Consider the following 23906-nt stretch of genomic DNA (forward strand, 5'->3'; position numbering starts at 1 on the left):
ATCATCTGTTTCCCATCTACACCATGCCTCGGCCTCACGTGAGCTTAATGTGCAGCTTGACGATACGAGAATCCAGCATGAAGCCCAGCCAGTCTATCTTGGCGTTACTCTCGATCGCACCCTGTCATTTCACGAACATCTCATAAAAACTGCAGCAAAGGTGGGCGCGAGGAATAACATCATTGCAAGACTGGCCAGCTCTTCATGGGGCGCGAGCGCTTCCACACTACAATCATCATCTCTGGCATTATGCTATTCCACTGCAGAATACTGTGCCCCAGTATGGTTCCGTTGCCCCCATGTCCACTTGGTCGATTCCAAATTATATTCCTCCATGAGGATAATTTCTGGAACCATCCGTTCCACCCCGGTTCCATGGCTGCCAGTTCTTAGAAACATCGCCCCGCCAGATATTCGTCGGGATGCGGCATCATCTAAGTTCATTTCCCACGTCTACGCTCGACCGGACCTGCCAATATACGCGGATATCTTCGCCCACCCTGTCCAACGCTTGACGTCTCGTCACCCAATCTGGTCCCCTACGCCTACACTGAACTTCTCTGTTCCAGACTCTTGGAAACAGAGTTGGCAGTCAGCTGAGGTCAAGAACAAACACCTCATCACAGACCCCTGCAAGCGTCAACCCGGCTTTGACCTAGCACGTAATGATTGGGCCCTCCTCAATCGCTATCGAACAGGCCATGGCCGGTGCGCCGCTATGTTCCATCGCTGGGGAGCCAGAGACGACCCAAACTGCCCCTGCGGCTCCAGACAGACTATGACCCACATAGTCAACGACTGCTACCTCTCCAGATTCAAAGGAGGTCTCGAAACTTTACATCAGGCTCAACCTGACTGGCTACGGAAGAAGGGCAAACGCTAGAAGAAGAAGAAGAAGAAGAAAAAATGTGAAGCAATAAGAGCTCATAAGTATCAAAATTCGATTTGTACTCATTTGTCTTTAAGTTCAATAATGGCTCAAGGCTTATGTCATTCTACACTTGACATTTCTTAAAATAATTCTTTTTTGGAACTGTTTTCATCTTTTCAATTGAGGGGATAATGGTTTACAGTAGATGCAGTTGTTGGTACATCTGTAAATTTTCTCAATTTTCTGCAAAACACTCTTATCCCCAGCCTAGGTCTTCCTCCATCATACACCAGGCCCTGAAAGCAGCCCCCTCCCTAGAATTCCATAAAGTAAATTCGGTGCAATACACCAAACCGAGCTCAAAGTCTTTATTTTGTTTCCCCTTCTGTTCTTATTTCTCAGCTTCTGTCTATGAATGAGATCATCCCATATTCGTCCTTCTCTTTCTAGCTTATCTCACTTAACATGATTCCTTCAAGTTCCATTCAAGATGAGGTGAAGAAGGTGAATTAATCATTCTTAATAGCTGAGTAGTATTCCACTGTGTATAAATACACCAAACTTACTTAGCTTCTCATTTTGTTGGACACCTAGGTTGCTCCCAGGTCTTGGCTTTTACAAATTGTGCTGCTATAAACATAGGGATACACAGATCTTTCTGGATGGGTATGTTTGGTTCGTTAGGATATATCCCCAGGAGAGGAATTGAAGGGTCATAGGGTAAGTCCACTTATAGCTGTCTAAGAGTTCTCTAGATCGCTCTCCATAGGAGTTGGACCATCTTACATTCCTACCAGCAGTACAGGAAGATTCCTTTGTCCCTACAGCCTCTCCAGCATTTGCTGCTGCTAGATTTTCTGATGTATGACATTCTCACAGGAGTGAAGTGGTATCTCATTGTAGTCTTTATTGGCATTTTCCTGACAATCAGTGACTTGGAGCATTTTTTCATATGTCCAGTGACCTTTCTATCTCTTTGGTGAATATTTTGTCCATAACCTCTCCTCACTTGAGGATAAGGTCGTTTTTGTTGTTGTTGCTGCTGCTGAGTTTGGTAAGCTCTTTATATATTTTGGTTATTAGCTTGTTGTCTGATGTATGGCACGTAAAGATCTTCTTCCATTCTGTAAGGAGTTACTTTGTAGTCTTATTGGCTTATCTTTGTTTTAGTCTTCCTTGCAATTGGATTTGTCACTGAAGATGCCTATAAAACTGATGAAAGAGTTCTGACAGTATTTTCCTCTTAAGTATTTGATAATTCTGTTCTAGTATCCAAGTCCTTGATCCATCTGGAGTTTGCTTTTGTGTGTGATAAAATGTAGTGGTTTAGTTTCATTCTTCTGTACATTTGAACCCAATTTTCCCAACACTATTTGCTGAAGAGACTCTCCTTTCTCCATGTAATAGTTTGGTCTCCTTGTCAAAAATCAGATGTCCATATGTGTGGGGTGTAACAACCATTTTTAACACATACTGGCTCTCCATCAGTCTGAATCTTCCAGAGATCACTTAAAATATCTCACTTTGGGGGGGTCAGGTGGTAGTGCAGCGGGTTAAGCGCAGGTGGCACAAAGCGCAAGGACCAGCTTTAAGGATCCCGGCTCGAGCCCCAGCTCCCCAACTGCAGGGGGTGGGGGGTCGCTTCACAAGCGGTGAAGCAGGTCTGCAGGTGTCTATCTTTCTCTCCCCTCTCTGTCTTCCCCTCCTCTCTCCATTTCTCTCTGTCCTATCCAGCAATGATGACATCAATCATAACAATAATAACTACAACAACAATAAAAAAAAACAAGGGCAACAAAAGGGGAAATAAATAAATAAATATTAATATATAGCACTTCGACTTCCAGCATTTTTTCAGTTAAGATTTCCACTTAAAGTGCAGGAACTCATGCTAATGTAAAAGTGTAAGAAAAAGCAGCCATCTTCTCAGGTGAACTGTCTTGCCATTACAAGTTGTCCTACTTTAAATAAACAAATATAATTCATTTTAAACAAAAGATACTTTTCATTCTTAAAAAAATTTTAAATTCATTTACAGCATAAAACCAGCAGAGGTCGCTAGTACATAATTTGGACTCATTTTCACTTATATTAGTAGTATGTAAAAACTGACATAAAATTAAGCATTACTTCTGACTGTAGTCATAAAAGTTTTACCAGTTCCCATTAAAATGGAAAAGTTAAAAAAATTGCAATATTATATTCTGGGAGCGGGGGGCTGGGGTGGGGGGAGAATGACACGAATGGACTCCAGGTAGGTCATGGTAAGAGCAGATTTTTAAACTGAGATTAGCCCATTCAAGTTGAATAAAATTCTCTTCATCTAGTCAAAGCAGAATATATATATATTAATTAAAGTGATTATTTAGTTGTAATGAATGGAATATAGGGGTGTTGGAAGAAATTACTGTAGTTAAAAATGGGGTTCATGTAGTCCAGGAGGTGGCGCAGTGGCTAAAGCACTAGACTCTCAAGCATGAGGTCCTGAGTTCAATCCCTGACAGCAAATGTACCAGAGTGATATCTGGTTCTTTCTCTCTCCTATCTTTCTCATTAATAAATAAATAAAATCTTTTTTAAAAATGGGGTTTATAAGCTTTGTCAAATGCCTAGTTAAACAGTTATTTCTCTTTTCTTTTTTTAAACATTTATAGCATTTAATGAACTTTCCTGTGTGGTTCAAGCAACCAGGACACAGGCTCCTCCAACACCTTTAACCTCCTCCTCAGCTCTTCTACTGAAGAATTTGGCCTTCACAGCGACAGGCTGCTTTGGGAGCTTTCCCTTTCCCAGGACTTGTAGTAGCCCGGCCGCACCACGTCAATGATGGGGGCAGCGGAAGTTTTGTTTCTGGCAGCATTTACCCATGTCTGCTCACTGACCAGGGTCTACAGTTTATCCAGATTGACAGTCGTGCAGAAACTCTGATTCCTCTTCTAGTGGTAATAGTGCATGCCAACTTTTCCGAAGTAACCTGGGTGATCTTTGCTGAAGCTGATCCTGTGGTGATGCATGCCACTGGCACAGCTGCGGCCTGCCAGGCGCTTGCTGATGTGGCCGTGGCTCACGTGGCCCCGAAGCTTGCGGGTCTTCCTGATTCTGGATAGCATATCGGTGGCCAAAAGGAAAGAGCTAAACAGTTCTTTCTTTTTTTTTTTTTAATATTTATTTTATTTATTTGTTCCCTTTGTTTCCCTTGCTGTTTTATTGTTGTAGTTATTATTGTTGTCGTTGTTGGATAGGACAGAGAGAAATGGAGAGAGGAGGGGAGGACAGAGAGGAGGAGAGAAAGATAGACACCTGCAGACCTGCTTCACTGCCTGTGAAGCGACTCCCCTGCAGGTGGGGAGCCGGGGCTCGAACCGGGATCCTTATGCCGGTCCTTGTGCTTTGCGCCACCTGCGCTTAACCCTCTGCTCTACAGCCCAACTCCCAACAGTTATTTCTTTACTCTACACTCACATAATGACAAAGGGAATAAAACAAAGGTCCAAAAATACAAGCAGCCTTAGAAAGGTTGAATGGGAAGGAAAAAAAGGGAAGGGGAGAAGAGAAGAGACATCCAAAACAAAAGCTTTTTCCTTCTTTTTCCCTAAGATTTGCTCATCCAAAAGGAGAAATGACTAAATTTACCATGGTTCCCAGTCACCCCATTATCCTGAAGAGCTTGTCAGCTGACTAAATAGGAGTGGCTGTGTCCCAAACCTTACAGTGATATGATCCTAGTGGCTAGTTTTTCTTTTTCTTCAACCATATTTCATAGTTAAATATTTCTTACACTTACCTTAAACACCACATTCAAACTAAACTGGAACAAAGTTTAATTAAAATCAGCACTGGGGGCAGAGTATCAAAGTAGCACATTCCTAGAAGGTACCAACATGAGGAGGGGAGTAAGCTAGAAGGGCGATGTGGTCCCTTTCTGTGGACAGTAGAGAGGCACTGTGCTGGATGCTGCACTTTACAAACCCGGTGGGGAGACCTCAGCTGAAACCTGAGGGAGAGCCTGGGACTGCTAGTGAGAAGAGTCGGGGAGCCAGGCCCACTTGAGACCTACTTTGTGAAGCCCATGTTAGTCCAGCATCTAGAAGAGATAACGGCTAGAAGACCTGACGTAATAATCCAGTGGGACTCTGGTATAAAGATGTATGAGACCTGGGTTGTGAAGACAGCATCATGCAAAAAGGTTATGCAAAAAGGCTCTCATGCCTAAGGCTCTAAGGTCCCAGGTTCAATCCTCAGCACCCCAAGCCAGAGCTGAGCAATGCTCTGGTAAAATAAATAAATAAATAAAATCAACAAATAAAATAGTGTATGAGGCCTACTTTGAATTACTTAAGAAATCATAGTGAGGGACCTGGCGGGTAACCCGAGAGGGTGCCTGCTTTGCCATTAGCATGGTCTGGGTTCAAGTTCTAGGCACACCACATGGGAAGAGTTTGGCATTGAGGGAATCCTCTGTACTGTGACGTGTCCCTTCATCCTTCTACTTGAAAAAGCTGCCCTGGAGCAGTGAAGACCCAGTGACAACAACAAACAGAAATCACAGTGAACTGCAGAGCAAACGTGTCTTTTCAACCTCCCTAATTCTCTGTCCCTGAGCATCTCTGCCTGGGCTGCAACCTGATCTCTCCTGGAGCCACCCAAAGCAGGGGCAAGGCTTCTCCCATGGCCCAGGAGAGGAGGGGTCCCCACTTTGCCAACACCATTGAGCTGCTCAGGAACGTCTGTCTCCCGAGAAAAGGCCTGCCATCTGCCTGTGATGCTACTGCTTACATCAAGGACATACACAATAAGCACCGATTACTTCCCAAACTCTTTGACCTCTACTCTAGCCACCAACTAATGCCCACTACCCTCTGCTTTCTAAATGTGACACTGAAGACATCTTCAACTCCACCAGCTCCCAGGTACTCCATCCCACCTCACTGGGAAACCCAATACCTTGCCCCTTTGATTTGCCAACCTGCTTGCCCTCTTAGCTGGCAGGAGAGCTGAGCAGAATGTGTGCCCTTAGAGCTTAGACTTCTGGGTTTACTACTTACTGGCTGTGACTAGGGCAACTTACGATACATCTCCGGGCCTCAGAATCCACACATACTCCCGCCCCGTGTATTCCTTGAGTGCTTGCCCTGTGTTACTTACACATTGTTCTAGGTGCTGAGGATACAGCACTGAGCAAGGGGACAAAAAAAAAATCCCTGGAACTTTACATCACAGCAAGGGGAAGGAGAGGCCTGGGGAGATAGCACAGTAATTTTGCAAAAGACTCCTCTGTCTGAGGCTCCGAAGTCCAGGTGCAATCTCCAACACCATCAGCCAGACCTGAGGCAGGGCTCTTGTAAATAACAACAGGACAAATCTGGTAGAGTGCACATGTCACAATGTACAAGAACCTGGGTTCAAGACCCCGGTTTCTACCTGCGGGGGGAAGCTTCATGAGCAGTGAAGCAGTGCTCCCTCTCCATCTTTCCCTCCCCTCTTAAATTCTCTATTCTATCAAAGTAAAAGAAAGGAAAAAAAAGCAAACAAAAGGCTGCCAGGAGTGGTGGATTCACAGTGGAGGCACCAAGCCCTACTGTAACCCTGGTGGTGATATATTTAAAATAACAACATATATATATATATCCTCCAGGGTTATTGCTGGGGGTTGGTGCCTGCACTATGAATCCACTGCTCCTGGAGGCCATTTTTTCCCATTTTTGTTGCTCTTGTTATTATTTTATTGCTGTTAGACAGGAAAGAGAAATGGAGAGAGAAGAGGGAAGACAGAGGGGAGAGAAAGAAAGACATCTGCAGACCTGCTTTACCGCTTATGAAATGACCCCCCTGCAGGTGGGGAGCTGGGGGCTCAAACCAGGATCCTTCCGCCAGTCCTTGCGCTTTGCAGCATGTGTGCTTAACCCACTGCACTACTGCCCGGCTCCCACAACAACATAACTTTTGATTTTCAACTTTTTCTTTAAAAACTTTTTATTATATTTATTTCCCCTTTTGTTGCCCTTGCTTAACAACATAATTTTTAACAGTAAGGGGAAGGAGAGAGAGGAGGGGGACCATCTTTATGGAGCTATCAGGAACTTAAAATGAAATCTGAAATGTGGAATGTCTAGATCAGTGTATGACACCACAGAAAGCACTCAAACGTCAGCTATCATCATATTTCACTTTTTTCTTATCCTTGTCTTAAGAGTTTCTGATGCTTTTTTCAGCACTGCTTCATTTGCGGGGCTGGGCAGACAGGTCTTCTCCCTAGTCACTGTGTTTACGGGTGCTGTTTCCTTGTGAGCTGCATACTCCCCTTACCCTGCGGCTGCCTGCTCACAGGAAGCACTATTCCCCTCCACTACCTCCTCTGTGCCCACACTTGGCCTGTAGATCTGGATCACTATTCATGTGGGGTCACTAAGATCAGAGCCCTTCGTCACTGCCAGAAACTGCTTTTACAGCCTCCGCTCCACCTCCCATTCCCCCACTTAAATCTTCACTCAGAAGCCTCTGAACTCCATTTAGATTCCTCTTCCGAGAAGTTGCCCCAAAGCCTGAGCCCCTTGTATCCTGCCCCTTGTATCCTGAGCCCCAACTGGGACTCAGAACTTCACGTGTCGCTGTCCTTTCTCCCTGCACCAGAACCCTAGAGGGAAGCCGGACTGTGACAGCTCCTTGGAGATTAGAGACCTCGCTCCAGAGTCTATAGCTGCTTGTCTCCCTCCCAGGTGTGCACCACCTTCCGCGGTGACAAGGACTTCCGCTGCTATCTAGCTACATGAAACGATGGTAGAGCAGATGACTCAATGTTTCTAGAACCGTATTTGTTTTTTACAAAAACTGGAAGCAATGTTGGGATACAGTCCATGCAAGCAGTGCTTATGGGCCCACCCCATGTCATTTTGAATTGAAGACACAGCATGGGCTTGTCAGAGAGCTAGAACACAAAGTATCACACACTAATACAAAACTAAAGTAAATCCAGCTTTCATTTAAGAAATACCAGATGTGTGTAGAGGGAGTCAGCGAAAGAGGCCAGTGTTCGGGGGATCTATCTGGTGTGGTGGCATAGGGATTTCTGATGACGGACACAGTCAGTTTCACCCATGCACACATACTCCTACATTTTTTAATGCTGTAAACTCTTATTTATTTATTTATTTGTTTGTTTTAGAGAGATGCAGACAGAGAGAGACACAGAGAGAAACACCAGAGCACTGCTCAGCTCTGGCTTATGGTGGTATGGGGGATTGAACCTGGGACTTTGGAGCCTCAAGCATGAGAGTCTGTTTGCATAACCATTATGCTATCTCCCCGCCCCATTACTGTAAACTCTTATCTATAACTCAATAAAGCAAATCAAAAAGTACTTCAATTCCACTATAGATTGAAAAACAAACTCTTCTGCCTTTACTAATACTAGGATAAACACAGAGACTGGCTATAAGTGGACAGACAGCAAACAAGGCAAACCCGATCATACCTCTACATCTGAAGCACTTCGGGGCTGAGCTTGGCATAACATATTTAACAGCTGCAAAATTAATTCTTCAACATACTGAAGAGCATCATCACTAGACTCAAGTGTAGGATGAACTTGTCCCTGGACCTGTGGACAGAAAACCAGACGGTTTAAATGCAGGTGCATTTCACCTGATTAAGCAAACAAAGCCATTCTTTTTCTTAATGGTGGTTTGCACTCAGGAACAGGGTCTCGATGCCCCAGGAGACAGATGCTCTCAGTCAGCCCTCCCTCACTCACACGCACCAGGTGCGCTTATGTGCTCCTTAAACCACCGTTATCTCAGGTGTGGGAATGCAGAGGGAGGGAGAGGCCAATCTGGGAATGAAAGTATTTCGTATAGTCTTCATCAAGAACCAGAGTTCTTGCAGAAGCTCCACCCCTGAATTAACTATCTTCCCACTAAACATCAGAACCAAGAGGGATATTCACAGTGCCCTCAGTCTGACTAGTGAGTGTGGATAAACAGCCTTGTACACTTACTTCTTTTTCCACTGAAACATCTTGGGAAAAAAACCCTGGAACATAACCGGTTTCATTTTCTACACTGCACTGCATGCCCCATCAGCCTCAGTGGTTTCTTTGTCACCACCCCACCCCCCAAAAAAGCTGACTTAGCTTCATGCAGAAATGAATCCCGAACACCACGTAGTGGGACACTCTACCAAACTCTCAGCCAAGTCCTTTGCATTTTTTTAAACTCTTAATGTCAGTGACATAATCTCTTCTACTTCTCTTATTCCTTTGTTCCTTTCCTATTTCCTCACTGAGCTCCACATCTTCCTCCACCACCCAATGTAGATTCTCTCCTGTGTGTCTGCTCCCTTCCTCTTGAATTTCTCATTTCCTGCTATGCCTGGAGTTACCACTATGTGGTAACTATCTATCTCTAGTTCCAACCTCCCCCAAGTTTTAGAACCATACTTCAAATTATTTGCTAGATATCTCCAATCTACCTCACCAAATTTAACATGGAAAAATAAACAGCGTATTAGCGAAGGTGAACACGAAAAGCACTGCCTGACACACAGAGCTACAGCTCTTAGGTGTGTGGGGGGCAGAATGTAAAGTGCATGTACCTGCAACAGCAGTGCAGACAGGCCCTGCTTTCACAGAGATACAGATGGAGCTGTGCTGGGGGTTACAGTCCTGCCGAGGCTCCAGCATCACACAACTGAATGACTGTGGTGGTGATGTGAGCTGATACCTCTATGAAGCACACACCCACATCTGGTGGCTTACACAGCAAAAGGCTGTGTACATACCCACCAGGGCCTCCTGGCTTCCAGGCCACAGCTCTTTCTACTAAGCCCTGACCGTTAAACCTAGAGGAGCCTGGGGCTCGAGTATGGGGGTGATCCAGTAGCCTCAACAGCACTGGTAGTGGAATGACCATCTATCTACATAGTGGAATCCTGTACACAACATGGCTTTAAGCATTGTCATTTTACCCATTCAATACGGGCAAAATGATCACTGATTTTACACAGAGCGTCCCAATGTATTAAACTGGAAACATACTAAAAATCTGAAAGCTAAAGTAGCAGACATAATATTAAAATGAAAATACTTGGCGACAATTCAAACTAACTTTTAAAAACACCAAAGCCATTTGAAGGAGTGGTTTAGATATCCCCAAAACACAGTCTAGAAAGTGTAAGCTGGTTAGCTTATTAAACAAGAAAAAAATTGCTTTTCAAAGACACCATGGAAACAACAGACACTCACTACTGAAACTCTATCCTCTTCAATTGGCTATTTCAAACCATTTGCTGTAAACACTCATGCATCACTCACATGATCCTCCATGTTTTTCATTTATTCTTTTCCCCTTTCATCCACCTCTTTTATTTTCGAACTCCAGAAGGAGCCTCATCTAGGGAGACTGTTTCTCCTCTCTTTCTAAGGTGGAACTGGTCTCATTCATTTAGCCGACACAGTGAGCGCATGAGTAGCAAGCCCTCTGTTAGGTGGTACACATACATAGGCGAGTCAGTGAGCTCATCCCCTGCTCTGGCCAGCTGTAACTAGGGACCACGCTGGGTATGGAGTATGTCGCATGGAATGACATGCTCCTTTATCTGCTTCCTTTGTGGCAATGCTCCAGTTGGACAGAATTTGATCTATTTGCAGAATTTTCTCAGCTTTTCACACCAAACCCCCAACATTCAGGGAACAATTTGCAAAGCCACTGTGCTGTCGGGGCTAAGAGAGATGACACATGTTTTTCTTGGAATTAAACATGAAAAGGGTGGTAGCAAGGCTAGAAAGTCTGACTGACCTCAGGAGCAGAAGTTCCCCAAAGCAGAAGCTATTCAATATATAAAAATACTAGCCATCTATCTCTCTGGACAACCTTTATCCTAGCTTACATCTGTCAAATTAGCATCAAGGTTCACTAGTGTAAGGGGCTCATTATCTGATTTCCTTAAAAACACAAACAGTTCAAAACCTCGGACTGGAAACCATAGGCTAAACACCAATTTCTTAAACACATAATCTGCTCTTGACTTTTTCAGAAAGAGGCTGTTAAGAGATTCCTTTAAGGAGCAGACAGAAGACAGAAACAGTATTACATCTGCCATACAGACAGAATTAAATAACACTTCATTTCCATGAAGTAATGTTACCACTAACATATTCTATTCCATCACAAATGGAACTTAAAGGTATTTAATAGATCAAATATTTGCACCTATACAAGATACCCTGCCAAACCTTATGATAGCTTTCAGAAGCCTTCTACAGCTGACAATCACTGAGAGTGTTTGTGTGTGAGGAGAAGGAACAATTACAATCAGCTCTTAGAACAGAAGTAGATTCCTTACCGCAGTTTTCAAAAACATTGTATTTAAACTTACATGCATTGACAAAGAAAATTTTCAGGCTTCTTAAATGCAATTACCTTACACAATTTAAGTAAACGCAAAAACTCACTAAATAATTCGATAGCCACTAAGAATTATTTATATGACCATGACAATAATTTCTTTATGATACAATCACCACATTCAATTAAAGATGACAGCATTGAATCTAAACCTTCTTCAAGGACTACAAGGCTCTGCCTTGCCAGTTCATTCTGTGCTGTCTAATTTCTAACAGAGTCAGATGTGACGCTGTCGATTACTGCCAGAGTCTGTGGAGTCTGAGAGGGCAGAGATATAGGCTGTATCAGTTCCTAGCTTCTTGATACATGAGTCCTCTAAGTGTATTCAGGAATCCCTGGGGTAAACCATCAGAAAACATTATGCTGAGTTCTGATGAATCTTTAATAGTCTGCTATAGCTAATGGCTCTCTGAAGAATTAGAAAGCTTTCTAGATTGTATTTTGTCATGTCTTCAGTTCAGATCTGCTACTTTTATTTACAAACATAGCAGGAGAATTTGAAATGAAGTGGTATTCTCAAAACCTCCATCACAGCGAATATTGGGTTGTTGGAAAAGTCATGACATATTTTTCTATGCAAAAATGTGTCATGAATTTCCTGACGACACATACTAAAGATCAGCAGTCAAATGCTTTACCTGAGCTATTCCCCATAATAAAAATCTGGATTATGGTGGGGGAAGACATTATAATGGTTATATTTAAAAAAAGAGAAAAAAAAGAAACAAAAACAAACTTACATGCCTGAAGCACCAAAGTCCCAGGTTCGATCCCCTGCATATGGTAAGCCAGAGCTCAACAGTGCTCTGATAAGAAGGGGTGAGAGGCAATTGAGAGGGTCAGGGAGAGAGAACCACTGGAATAAAGCTTCAGAGTACTAAAACTCTCTCTCTTAGAGTTATGATTGCTAGTGCTCAGTGGTTAGATATCTACTACTTGCTAGGACAACAAAAAGGAAAAAAAGTAAAATAAGTCAGATAACCTTAAAAAATCACCATCAGGGCTGGGGAGAAGTATAGTGGTTCTGTAAGACTTTATCTTCTGAGGCTCTGAGGTTCAAAGTTCAACCCCTGACACTACCATAATCCAGAGCTGAGTAATGCTTTGGATATATATATAGTTACTAAAAAAAATATATATATATTCTACTTTGTATTAACTGAAGAAATTTTCAAATATGGTAAGAGACACTCAAGTGTAATAAAACTTTTTAAAACATACATACACTTAGCATTTTATTCAAAATTAAATGACAATATTACACCTGGAACATCTAATATACAAGGAAGCAATGAAGCTCAAAGATGGAGGCATGACAACAGCAAACACACACACACAAACACACCGAAAAAGGGACTTCTTATATGCAAAAGGCACCCTAGTTTAACAATCAGATGAACTGTACAAGAAATATGCCAAATTTATAAAATCTCATATGGTCAAAATGATTATTTAAAATACAAAAAAAAAACTCAATGGAACACTGGATGTAACTGGGGTATCGATTCTTTATCCTTAAAGAATCAACACACGCCTCTCCTTTCCTGTCCTGATTGTACTCTGGGGTATTCACACAGCCCTACTTAATGGGAATTCTTCCTTCCAGAACTCCAGATATCAGATGTAGAAGGAATACAGCTAGAAAACCGCCCATTTGCAATCTGAATGACAAATTCAGACATTAGCCATCAGTCTCTGAAATCATCAAGTGAAGACAGTCCTTGCCGGGAAGGGGCTCAGGTTGTCACCCCTTGAATTCAGTCTTAGTGAACATCACTAAAGTGAGCCAGACTTGCCAAAGTACCACTTGTGAAACATTCTTGCAAAAAGATCTGGGAGTATTTAAATCAAACCTCTATAGTAAACTCACTTTTGTAGAAACTATGATAGACAGTGGTCCGGGAGGTGGCGCAGTGGTAAAGCTTTGGACTCTCAGTCATGAGGTCTCAAGTTCGATCCCTGGCAGCACATGTGCTAGAGTGATGTCTGGTTCTTTCTCCTCCTATCTTTCTCATAAGTAAATAAAATCTTTAAAAAAAAAAGAGAGAGAAACTATGATAGACAGATGAGGAAACAAACGAGAAATCCAGAATGCTGAACATACTTCATGACAACTGACTTGAGTTCCCGCAATGAGTTAACGGGGAGAGAGGGTCTATAAATTACAGAGATTTTAAAAGCTAAAAGCACCACACGTAAGATACAGCTCCTGTAAAAACAGAAACAACATTTTTGTGAAATCTTTGGAAGCTGATCTCAAATTTAGATGAACCAAAAATTAAAGCATTACTTTAAAAAAATGGACAAGAGGGGGTCGGACGGTGGCGCAGTGGGTTAAGCGCACGTGGCGCAAAGCGCAGGGACCAGTGTAAGGATCCCGGTTCGAGCCCCCAGCTCCCTACCTGCAGTGGAGTCGCTTCATGGGCTGTGAAGCAGGTATGCAGGTGTCTATCTTTCTCTCCCCCACTCTCTCTGTCTTCCCCTCCTTTCTCCATTTCTCTCTGTCCTATCCAACAACAAAGCAACGTCAACAATGGCAATAATAACCGCAACGAGGCTGCAACAACTAGGGCAACAAAAGGGGGGGAAAATGGCCTCCAGGAGCGGTAGATTCATGGTGCAAGCACCGAGCCCAGCAATAACCCTGGAGGGAAAAAAAATGGACAAGAATTTTTTTCCTGCTACACATCAACTTAAAATTAAGCTAGAGTCATTAAGGCAATGTGATAGTCACACAGAAAAAGGGGCAGATCATTTAAACAAAAAAGGGGGGATGGAGCAGTGTTCTGGTTTGCCAGAAGAAGAAAACAGGACATGCACATTATAATTCTTAAAAAAGAAGAGAAAAGCAAGGAAATTGATGGGAAGATTACATAAAGAGTACATAAACAGACCTGTGTGGAAATAGTATAAAAGATAGTTAAGTGTTGAAGATTCTCGGGTAACAAAGAGATCATGTGACTGTGTTTCAGTGGCAACTGAAGCTATTTGCTACCATGCACTGTCACACACAGAACATCTGAGTCTCCCTGCAGACTCACACACGGAAACCCAGCCCTGTTGTGTGGATGTCTGGAATTAGTGTCTTTATAAAGGAGGTCCTGGAAGAGCAACCTGGCCCCTCACACCATGTGAAGCCACAAAAGGAAGATGGTGGACCAAGGACCAGGAAGCCAGACCTGACCAGGCTGTGAGAAATCCACTTTTGTTGTCTGTAGTATTCTGCTATGGCAACTGAATGATAGAAACCAGATACAAAGTCAAATGAAGACAAATTGAGCACACGATGATGTGATAAAAGATTGAGAAACCTTAAGGAAAAGGATGAAAGAGTTTTGTTATAATTTGAAAAGACACAAATACTCAACAAAAAAATCAAAATTCAATATTTTATATTTGTTTATTTGATAGAGACAGAAATAAATGAGATGGAAGGGACGACAGTGAGAGAGACAGAGACTTAGAGCACTGCTTCACAGACTATTAAATGTCCTCCCTGAGGTAGGGACTGAGGTCTTAAACCCAGGTCCCTGAGCACTGTAACACATACATTCTACTAGGTGTGCCACGGTTTGGCCTTGAAAACTCAATTTCCTAAATCAAGAACTACTACTTCTTCAAAATACAAGAAAGGCACAAAGTTAAGTCATTTAGTAGGAAAAAACAATGAAGCACATTTAAACTAACAAAGATAAATAAAGAAGAAACCCCTAATGTTTCAGGGAAGATCAATCCCCCAGTTTATGTGTAATGGGTAAGAGCTGTAATGGGATACGGCTGCAAAGGTGCTCGGCCTCAGCATCAAGGTAAATGTTAAGGTGTAACTATGAACTGTCACTTCAGTCTTAGAACTTTGGAAGGAATTTAAAAGTCTGAGACTACTAAGTGCGGGGGAAGATATGAAGAACTGGAACATGTTCATCCACTACAGGTGGGGATGTACACAACACACTTTTGAATTACAGTTTGGGAAAACCTCATAAGCTCAGTGGGTAGGCTCCATTTGATCTGCCAATTCAATTATCAAATGTAACATAGAAGAACTTTAACACTGGTTCAGATGAACAAGAACAAAGATGTTAAAAATTAATTCTGAAAAGCAACACTTGGAAACAACTAAGTGTCTATTAACATTCAAATGAATCAGTACTGGCCTAGGAGGTGGCACAGTGGATAAAGCATATGCCTTCCATGCAGGAGGCCCTGGATCTGACCTCTGTTACCATAGGAGGGCACCAAAGAAAAATGATGGAGTGCTATGGACGACAGAGAGCTTTCTCTCTCTCAAAATATAGGGGGGGAAACAACTGGGACAAGGAGGAGACTCAATGGGATCACACAGACATGAGACTCCTGGGGCCACAGAAGGAAGCTGCCTAAGCCAAAACTCAATAAAATGTTACCTCCAGAGGATGGGAGAGGACATACCATCAGGAAGGATAACACAGGATGCTTCTGAAGTATGACAAACACTTCATCTCTTAAACTCTATATTAGGTGTGTCAAGGTTCATCTCATTCTTTCAACCAAACATAAACTATATGTTCTTCTTTTAAGTAGATATTATCCTTTGAAACTTAAATAAAATTAAAGGACTGTCATGGTAACACATTTTATTTTATTTTTATTGATAGGATAGAGATAAATTGAGATGGGAGGGGGGAGATGAGGAGGAGGAAGAGAAAGACACCTGCAGTGCTGCTTCACCACTTGTGAAGTTTCCCTCCTGCAAGTGGGGCCTGAAGGCTCGAACCCTGGGCTTTGCACATGATGCCATGCACTCAACTGGGTGTGCCACTCCCTGACCTCCTTGATAATACATTTTAAAATATTTTTCTAGTTTTAAAGGCATTTTGATTTGTATTATGAAATATAATATATGACTTTTTCAAGTGAAGAAAAGTAATTTAGTTAGATGTTAAGTACTGAGTAAGACAAATTGACATGCTATAAATCTGGTTCTAGGGAGTCGGGCGGTAGTGCAGCAGGTTAAGCGCAGGTGGCGCAAAGCACAAGGACCAGCCTAAGGATCCTGGTTTGAGCCCCCAGCTCCCCGCCTGTAGGGAAGTTGCTTCACAAGCAGTGAAGCAAGTCTGCAGGTGTCTATCTTTCTCTCCCCCTCTGTCTTACCCTCCTCTCTCCATTTCTCTCTGTCCTATCCAACAACGACGACATCAATCATAAGTACAACAATAAAACAACAAGGGCAACAAAAGGGAATGAATAATAAACTTTTTAAAAAAAATATGGTTCTAGTGTGATATTTTACAAGTTCTTCACTGCAAAGATTTTTGCAATAATTTAGTAATAACCAAATCAGAATTTGTTGTCTATCAGGAAAGAAAAAAGTTACTGGCAGCAGAGCTAATTAACTACTTAAAAGCTTAGAAGAATTAGCTAGCTGAAACAAAGCCTACAAAATACCTGATCTGTAGCCACAATGCAAGACCATGCTTGTCTTCTAGCAAGGAAGGTTCACGGTCATTAAATTAATAAGTGCTGCTATTCTGAAAACACCCGATCTTCAAGACTAATAAGGAAGGTTCTGATGATTGTGTTCATATGTTTTCAAAAAGTCCTAGACTTTTCCTGTTTTTAATTTTCATATTCAGAAGTGAGAAAGCATGGCACACCGTCCGGCAGCTTTCTCGTCTCTGTGTCTCTCCCTCCTGTAACTCCTTTGCCTTGAATGAGATGTCTCCCCCTCCCCATGTCAACTGAAACCTAGTGACCCTTCTAAGGCTCTGCTATGTGGGACAGATGTACTATGTACTTTGGCTAGAAAGAGAGAAAACCTTCAGACAGCCACTGCCCTTGAATAGAAACAAAACAAGTGGTAGAACCTCCCACAGGTGTTCACTGTGGGCCACCAGGATTCCTGAGTTATGACATAGTCCCTGTCCTTCAGGACTTTTCAGTTCACGCAGGGAAGCAATGATAGTACAAATCAGTGTTCAGTTATTCACAAAAAAGGATAGTATCCAGGGGAAGGCAGCAGTTAATTCTAGCACAGATGGGGTGAACTGATAGTGTAACACAGCCAGTGAAATAAGTCAGACAGAGTCAAATATCAACAGATGATCTCAGTTGTGTGTACAATCTAAACAGAGAAAAATAAACAAGGAGCACACTGAGCTCATAAATATAGAAAGAGATTATTGATAGTGAGAGGTAAGGTGGAGAGAAGGGGTAATATATGCACATGGGCATAAAACGAGTGAAAGGAGTTAAAAGGTTGAAACTTCCGATTAAAGACCAGTTAAGTCATGGGTGTGTAGAGTACAATATGTGACTACACATGGACAGTACAGAACAGTTAGTAAACCATACTGCACATCTGAAAGGTGCCAGAAAGTAAGTATTTAAAGAGTTCTCACCAAAGGAATGTTTTGTAGGCTGGGGAGATAGCATAGTGGTTTTGCAAAAGACTTTCATGCCTGAGGCTCTGAGGTCTCAGGTTCAACCCTGACACCACCATAAGCCAGGGCTAAGCACTGCTCTGGAAAGAAAGAAAAGAAAGGAAGGAAGGGAGGGAGGGAGGGACTGAGGGAGGGAGAGGGAGGAGAGAGAGAGGAAGGGAGAGAAAGAAAGGAGGAAAGGATGGAGGGAGGGAAGAAAGAAAGAAAGAAAGAAAGAAAGAAAGAAAGAAAGAAAGAAAGAAAGAAAGAAAGAAAGAAAAAGAAAAAAGGAAAAGAAAAGAAAATCTTTTCATCATGTATGGTAGTAGATGCTAACTAGTCTTACTGTGGGGATCTTTTGCAATCCATACTAATATGGAATCACGATGTTGCATGCCTAAAACTAGTAATGTATATATGACCAACTACACTTCAATCAAAAAAGCTGCAGTAAAAAAGTGCAAATTCAGGAATCAGTTAAGATTATGCTGGGAGCATTAAACAAATAAAAAAATAGATTGGTTAATAAAACCAGTGGTTGCCAGGAATGCTAGGAAAGGAATGCCCTATTACCTTGCAAGCAGAAGTGATAACCAGGGGGCCAGGTGGCAGTGCAGTGGGCTAAGCACACAGGGCGCGAAGCACAAGGACTGGCATAAGGATCCAGGTTCGAGCCCCCGGCTCCCCACCTGTGGGGATGGGGGTCGCTTCACAAGCAGTGAAGCAGGTCTGCAGGTGTCTATCATTCTCTCCCACTCTCTGTCTTCTCCATCTATCTCAATTTCTCTCTTTCCTATCTGGCAACAACAACAAGGGCAACAAAAGGGCAAAAAAAGGCTCCAGGGAGTAGTGGATTCTCAGTGCAGGCACTGAGCAGAGATAATCCTGGAGGCAAAAAAAGAAAAAAGAAAAAGAAAGAGAGAGAGAGAGAGAGAAAGAAAGAAAGAAAGAAAGAAAGAAAGAAAGAAAGGAGAAAAGAAAGAAATAATAACCAACTTTTGGCAAAACAATCTGGCAAGCACCATCAAAATTAAAAGTAAAATACATCTGATGGCCCAGCAAACATGCTCTTGGGAATTTATTCTATGGAAATAAAAAGGTAAAAACACAAGGGTCTTATTGTACCACTGTCAATAGTGGCAGAAAGTCAGAAATACAGTATATACCCACAGTAGAGGCCTCAAAAGAAATAGCCTGCAACACCTTGATCTAAGCTTGCAAAATGGGAATGAATTAAGTTTCCATTGCTTAAGTCATCCAGCATGCAGAAAATTCATGCAGCCATGCAGTTGTGAAAAAGAGTAAATTACACTTGGGAAAGATAAAAACAGGCTGGGGGGTATAGCTTGACCTGCCAATGCCCATGTCCAGCACAGAAGCAATTACAGAAGCCAGAACTTTCTACCTTCTGCACCCCAAAAAGAATTTTGGTCCATACTCCCAGAAGGGGAGAAATATTAGGAAAAAATTATCAATTCCATCAGAACCTTGAGAGAGAGAGGAGGGGAAAAAGGTTATTTGAAAGTAGTAATAGGTGTAGGTGTGACTTAAAATGGAAGAGAAGGCTGGGCCACAGGAAAAAAAAAATGGGGGAAAAATAAAGATAGAGAGATAGTTACAGAAATAACAGTAAACCCGTATCTGTGATTTTGGGAGAACCAATGCAGTTTCCAGTGGAGGGAATGGAGACACAGAACTCTGGTGGTAGGAATGGTGTGGAACTGTACCCGTTACTTTGTCACTTTGTAAATCACTAAAAACAAGAGTAAATTAGGGGCTGGATGTAGTGAATCTGGTTGACTGCATACATTACAGTGCACAAGGACCAGGGTTTGGACCCCTGATCCCCACCTGCAGGGGGGAAGCTTCATGAGCAGTGAAGCAATGCTGTGTCTGTCTCTCTCCTTCTCAACCTCCCCCTACCTCCTCAATTTCTCTGTCCTATAAAATAAAATACAATTTTTATAAAGAGTAAATTAGTGGGGGCTAGGTGGTGTACACTCAGTTGAATGCACAGGGACATGTTCAATTCTGTGCTCCCACCTGTGTGTGTGTGTGGGGGTGGGGGTGGTGGTGAGAAAGCTTCACCAGATGGTTAGGCATGTCTATAGATAGATATCTCTTTTTCTCTCTCCCTCTTCCCTACCCCTCTCAATTTCTCTTTGTCCTATCCAGTAGAAAGAAAGAAAGAAAGAAAGAAAGAAAGAAAGAAAGAAAGAAAGAAAGAAAGAAAGAAAGAAAGAAGGAAGGAAGGAAAAAACAATTAAAAAAGAGTGACTAAGTGTCCCAGAAGGCAGGGCAGTAGATAAAGGACGGGACTCTCAAACATGCCATTCCTAGTTTGACCCCCAGCACGGCACATGCCAGAGTGGTGCTTGGGTTCTCTTTCCCTCTCCTTCCTCTCATTAGTAAATCAGTTAAAAAAAAAAAAAAAAGAGTGAATCATAGTTATGTCGCTGACAGACTTCCACAAAGCATTCTTGTGTGTATGCCTGTCTGTAAATGAGCACACTAACAAGGAGAAAACCCAGAATAACACAACCTAGGTTAATCCCAGGAGAGCAGTATGTACAAGGGCGGAAATGCAAAAGAATAAATCAACCGCCCTCTCTAGGAAAGGGGGAATTATACTGAAGACAACTGCCATTCACTTTTAACACTTTGTATGTGTGTAAACACAAAATATAAACCTACTTTAAACTTTTCACTGGCTTATGATTGCTTTTCTGCTGGTGCACCAGCCATGGGAAAGACATTATTCAGTGTCTTTTCCCAAAGAAAATAACCACACACAAATTCCAAACATGTGTCAAGTGCCAAGTTCATATCATCTTTCATTTGTTTAGCTTGAAAAACAGTAAGTTCTTCCCAAACAAAAAAATTGTATTACTTTCTGTGATAACAGAGTTCCCAGCAATAAGACAAAGAACTCACTCAAGCAAAGAATCTTTTGATGGTTTTCAGTTCCACAAGCATGTTCTTAAATCTTCATACCCAAACGAGGCAGAAATCGCTCCCTCTGCAATGACGTCCTGAGAAGGACCCATTCTTTACAAGCTCCACTTCTTTAGTTTTTTTCTATCTATGCTCCAATCTGTCTTGTCCTTCCTTAACGTGAAAGCCCGTCCCCAGGGGCATATTTAAGTTGGCGCAGCGGCAGTTTATAATACATGGGGGCCAACTCCTTGGGGGTTTCCCAAAAAAAGACCAACAGATGGCAGATGGTGACTTGAATAGCTTTTTAATAAGCTTCACCAACTGACTCCCATACTCTCTAGTCATCAGTTTCTAAAGTCTAGTGAGCCAAAGCCAGAAATGCAAGGGAAAAATCTTCCAATTTAAGAGTCTCCGCACAGACCAAATCTTTGATGTCTGATCATTAGCAGCAAACTGACTTAGTAGATGAACTCAAAGTATTTCTCCACATTCATATTCTCATGTCAAGCAAAATGGGCAATGTCATCTGTGAATTCCAACTGTAAATCCTATCCACCCCCCTGCAGGTGGGGAGCCAGGGGCTCGAATGGGTTCCTTGAGCGGGACCTTATGCTTTCTGCCACATGTGCTTAACCCACTGCACTACCTCCCAGTCCCCAGCTCTGTTATTCTTACAGGAACAGGAAAATTTCTCTCCAATCCACAAATTTACAAGATAGGTGTATTTTCCTTGCAGGCTGACACAGATCACACAACAATCTAGATCAAGGCAGTAAAGGGTTTTCAGGCCAAGCTTAACACAGGAATAGATCTTCATCTTTTAAGTCAATTGCTATATGATTCTGGACAAGAGATCTAACTTTGCAGTTTCCTGTTCTACACTGGATGATACCTACATTATAATGTCATACAATAATTGTAAACATGCTATGGAACTTAGATAAGCAGTAATGATGTGTGTGGACACATAACATTTTCAGAAGCTCCACCATCAGGAGTGGTCCCCGAAGCCCCTTCGCCAAAAATGGTCATCACACATATCCACACTAAGAAGCAGTTGCAGAGAGCATCAGAGAGTAGTGTAGAAATGACTAATGTAGAATTGGCTAATGCAGGAATCCAGGTGTTTTTATTCTACAGCACAAACAGCATCATTTTGTAACTGTGATCTTTTTTGAACTAAGGTAACAGTCCAGTTTTAATTATCTTATTTCTTCTGTTGGTCTATAAAGGTAGTTTTTCCCCTTAAGTGTGGAGAATGTCTGACATTCCTGGGTGCCTTCCTAGCAGGACTGACTTCCTTTTGAGGAGTGACCTCTCCCCTCTGGTAATCATGGGCAAAGAGAAATTTCTGGTGACTACTTCCATAGGCAGCGACAGGTCTTTCTCACTCTAATGCTACTGCCTCAGGCCTCGGGGTCCAAGTGTCCCTGGCACTTGCCCACTTCTCTGTTCAGGATGCCCTCCCTCCTATGACCGTCTATGGCCCCCAACAAATCTCCTAGGACCATGACCACTCATTTGCAACCAAGAACCCTAACTATATGCTGATGAAACACAAAGATCTGCCTTTCAAATCTGGAAATTAGCTATTGATAGATAAGGGTTATGAACGGGTTTCTTATATTGACACCTGAATTTTACAGTCTTATAATATTAAAGTATTGCAATGTTTTTTATTAATTATTTTTATTGGGGGATTAGTGGTTAACAGTAAACTGCAAATACAGTTGTTGGTACATGTGTAAAATTTCTGTTTTCGGAGCCAGGTGGTGGCGCACCTAGTTGAGTGCACATGTTACAGTGCGCAAGAACCCAGGTTCGAGCCTCCGGTCCCCACCTGCGGGGGGAAAGCTTCACGAGTGGTAAAGCAGGTCTGCAGGTGTCTCTCTATCTCTCTCCTCTCTATCACCCCCTTCCCTCTCAACTTCTGGCTGTCTCTATTCAATAAATAAATAAAGATAATTAAAAAATTAAAATTTCTGTTTTCTTCAAGACAATCTTACCTAAGTCCTCCTCTGCCACCATGCACCATGACCTGAAAGTCCCTCCCCCAATATGTTTCAAAGTCTAATCATTAAGAGATAGCAATGATCACTTCCTTAAGACTAAATGTTAGGGACCAGGTGGTGACACACCTGGTTAAGCCCACACATTACAGTGCACAAAGACCTGGGTTCAAGCCCCTAGTCCCCACCTGTAGGGGGAAAGCTTTGCAAATGGCAAGTGTCTCTCTGTCTCTCTCCCCTCTGTGGCCCCTCCCCCTCTCAATTTCTGGCTATGTCTATCCAATAAATAAATAAAGACAATAAAAAAAAGTTTGAAAAAGGAGGCCAGTCGGTAACATAGCAGGTTAAGCACATATATGGTGCAAAGTGCAAGGACCGTCATAAGGATCTAAGTTCGAGACCCAGCTCCCACCTGCAGAGGGGCTGCTTCACAAGCAGTGAATCAAGTCTGCAGATGTCTAACCCCCCCGCCCCCAGTTTTCCCCCTCCTCTCTCCATTTCTCTCCGTCCTATCCAACAACAACAGCAGCAATGGCAACAATAACAACAACAACAACAAAGGTAACAGCAAGGGCAACAAAATGGGAAAAGTAGCCTCCAGGAGCAGTGGATTCGCAGAGCAGGCACTGAGTCCCAGCAATAACCCTGGAGGCAAAAAATTAAAAAAAAAAGGCTAAATGCTTCAAGTATCAAGTTATTAGCTAATATACATGTCATGGGATTAAATATTTGTGTGTTTCCTGAACTCTTAGTATTATGGGGGGGGATCCCCTTGTGTTAAACCTGAGATAGGCCTTATCTGACTCGGTAAGAATTTGTCTTTGTTTATTTGGGACTTCTAGTCATGTGATGTAATTCTGTGCTCCCAATCATGCAATATGTAATACAGTAACAATTCAGAAACCTATCTTGGGAGCAGGAGGTATAGTTTCTCAACTGCTACTCCTTGACCTACCACTCCATACATTGGTTAATTCAGTAATAAATCAAATGCTATTTGAAACAGTAACTTCTTGAAGATAAGAAGCCTGTAAAACATTTTATGTAGAGAATATTAAGTATGTAAAGCAGAAAATAAAGAAAAATACTCTTGAAAGAAAAAGAAAAGGCACTGGCTGTTCCTGACCACTAAAGTATTTGCATGACCCAGACAGTTTCTCTCTTTAGCCCTGACGGTTGTATGCCCCCACCAACCAGGATCTGACAGACAGGTGGAGAGGAAACATTTCTGAGCTCACTGCCAATCCCAAGGGAAAGCAGTTTAACTCATATTTCTATCTTCAAGATCAAA

General features: G+C 42.3%; 1 protein-coding gene and 1 pseudogene across 5 annotated transcripts in view; both read right to left on the reverse strand.

The window, feature by feature from the left end:
* Positions 1–23906, reverse strand: part of SOS1 (SOS Ras/Rac guanine nucleotide exchange factor 1) — a 112233-nt gene that overhangs the window by 54539 nt on the left and 33788 nt on the right. For all 5 annotated transcript variants that reach the window (XR_009548896.1, XR_009548895.1, XM_060186887.1 and 2 more), the window contains exon 2: positions 8343–8468. Coding sequence is in view for 3 of the 5 variants with exons in the window: in XM_060186887.1 (XP_060042870.1) it covers positions 8343–8468 (126 nt within the window). In the remaining 2 variants the exon portion in view is untranslated. The remainder of the gene's footprint in view (positions 1–8342; positions 8469–23906) is intronic.
* LOC132537644 (large ribosomal subunit protein uL15-like) lies at positions 3136–5197 on the reverse strand (annotated as a pseudogene).

The sequence above is a fragment of the Erinaceus europaeus genome, chromosome 3 (genome assembly GCF_950295315.1).
Source record: "Erinaceus europaeus chromosome 3, mEriEur2.1, whole genome shotgun sequence".
NCBI classification, from domain to species: domain Eukaryota; kingdom Metazoa; phylum Chordata; class Mammalia; order Eulipotyphla; family Erinaceidae; genus Erinaceus; species Erinaceus europaeus.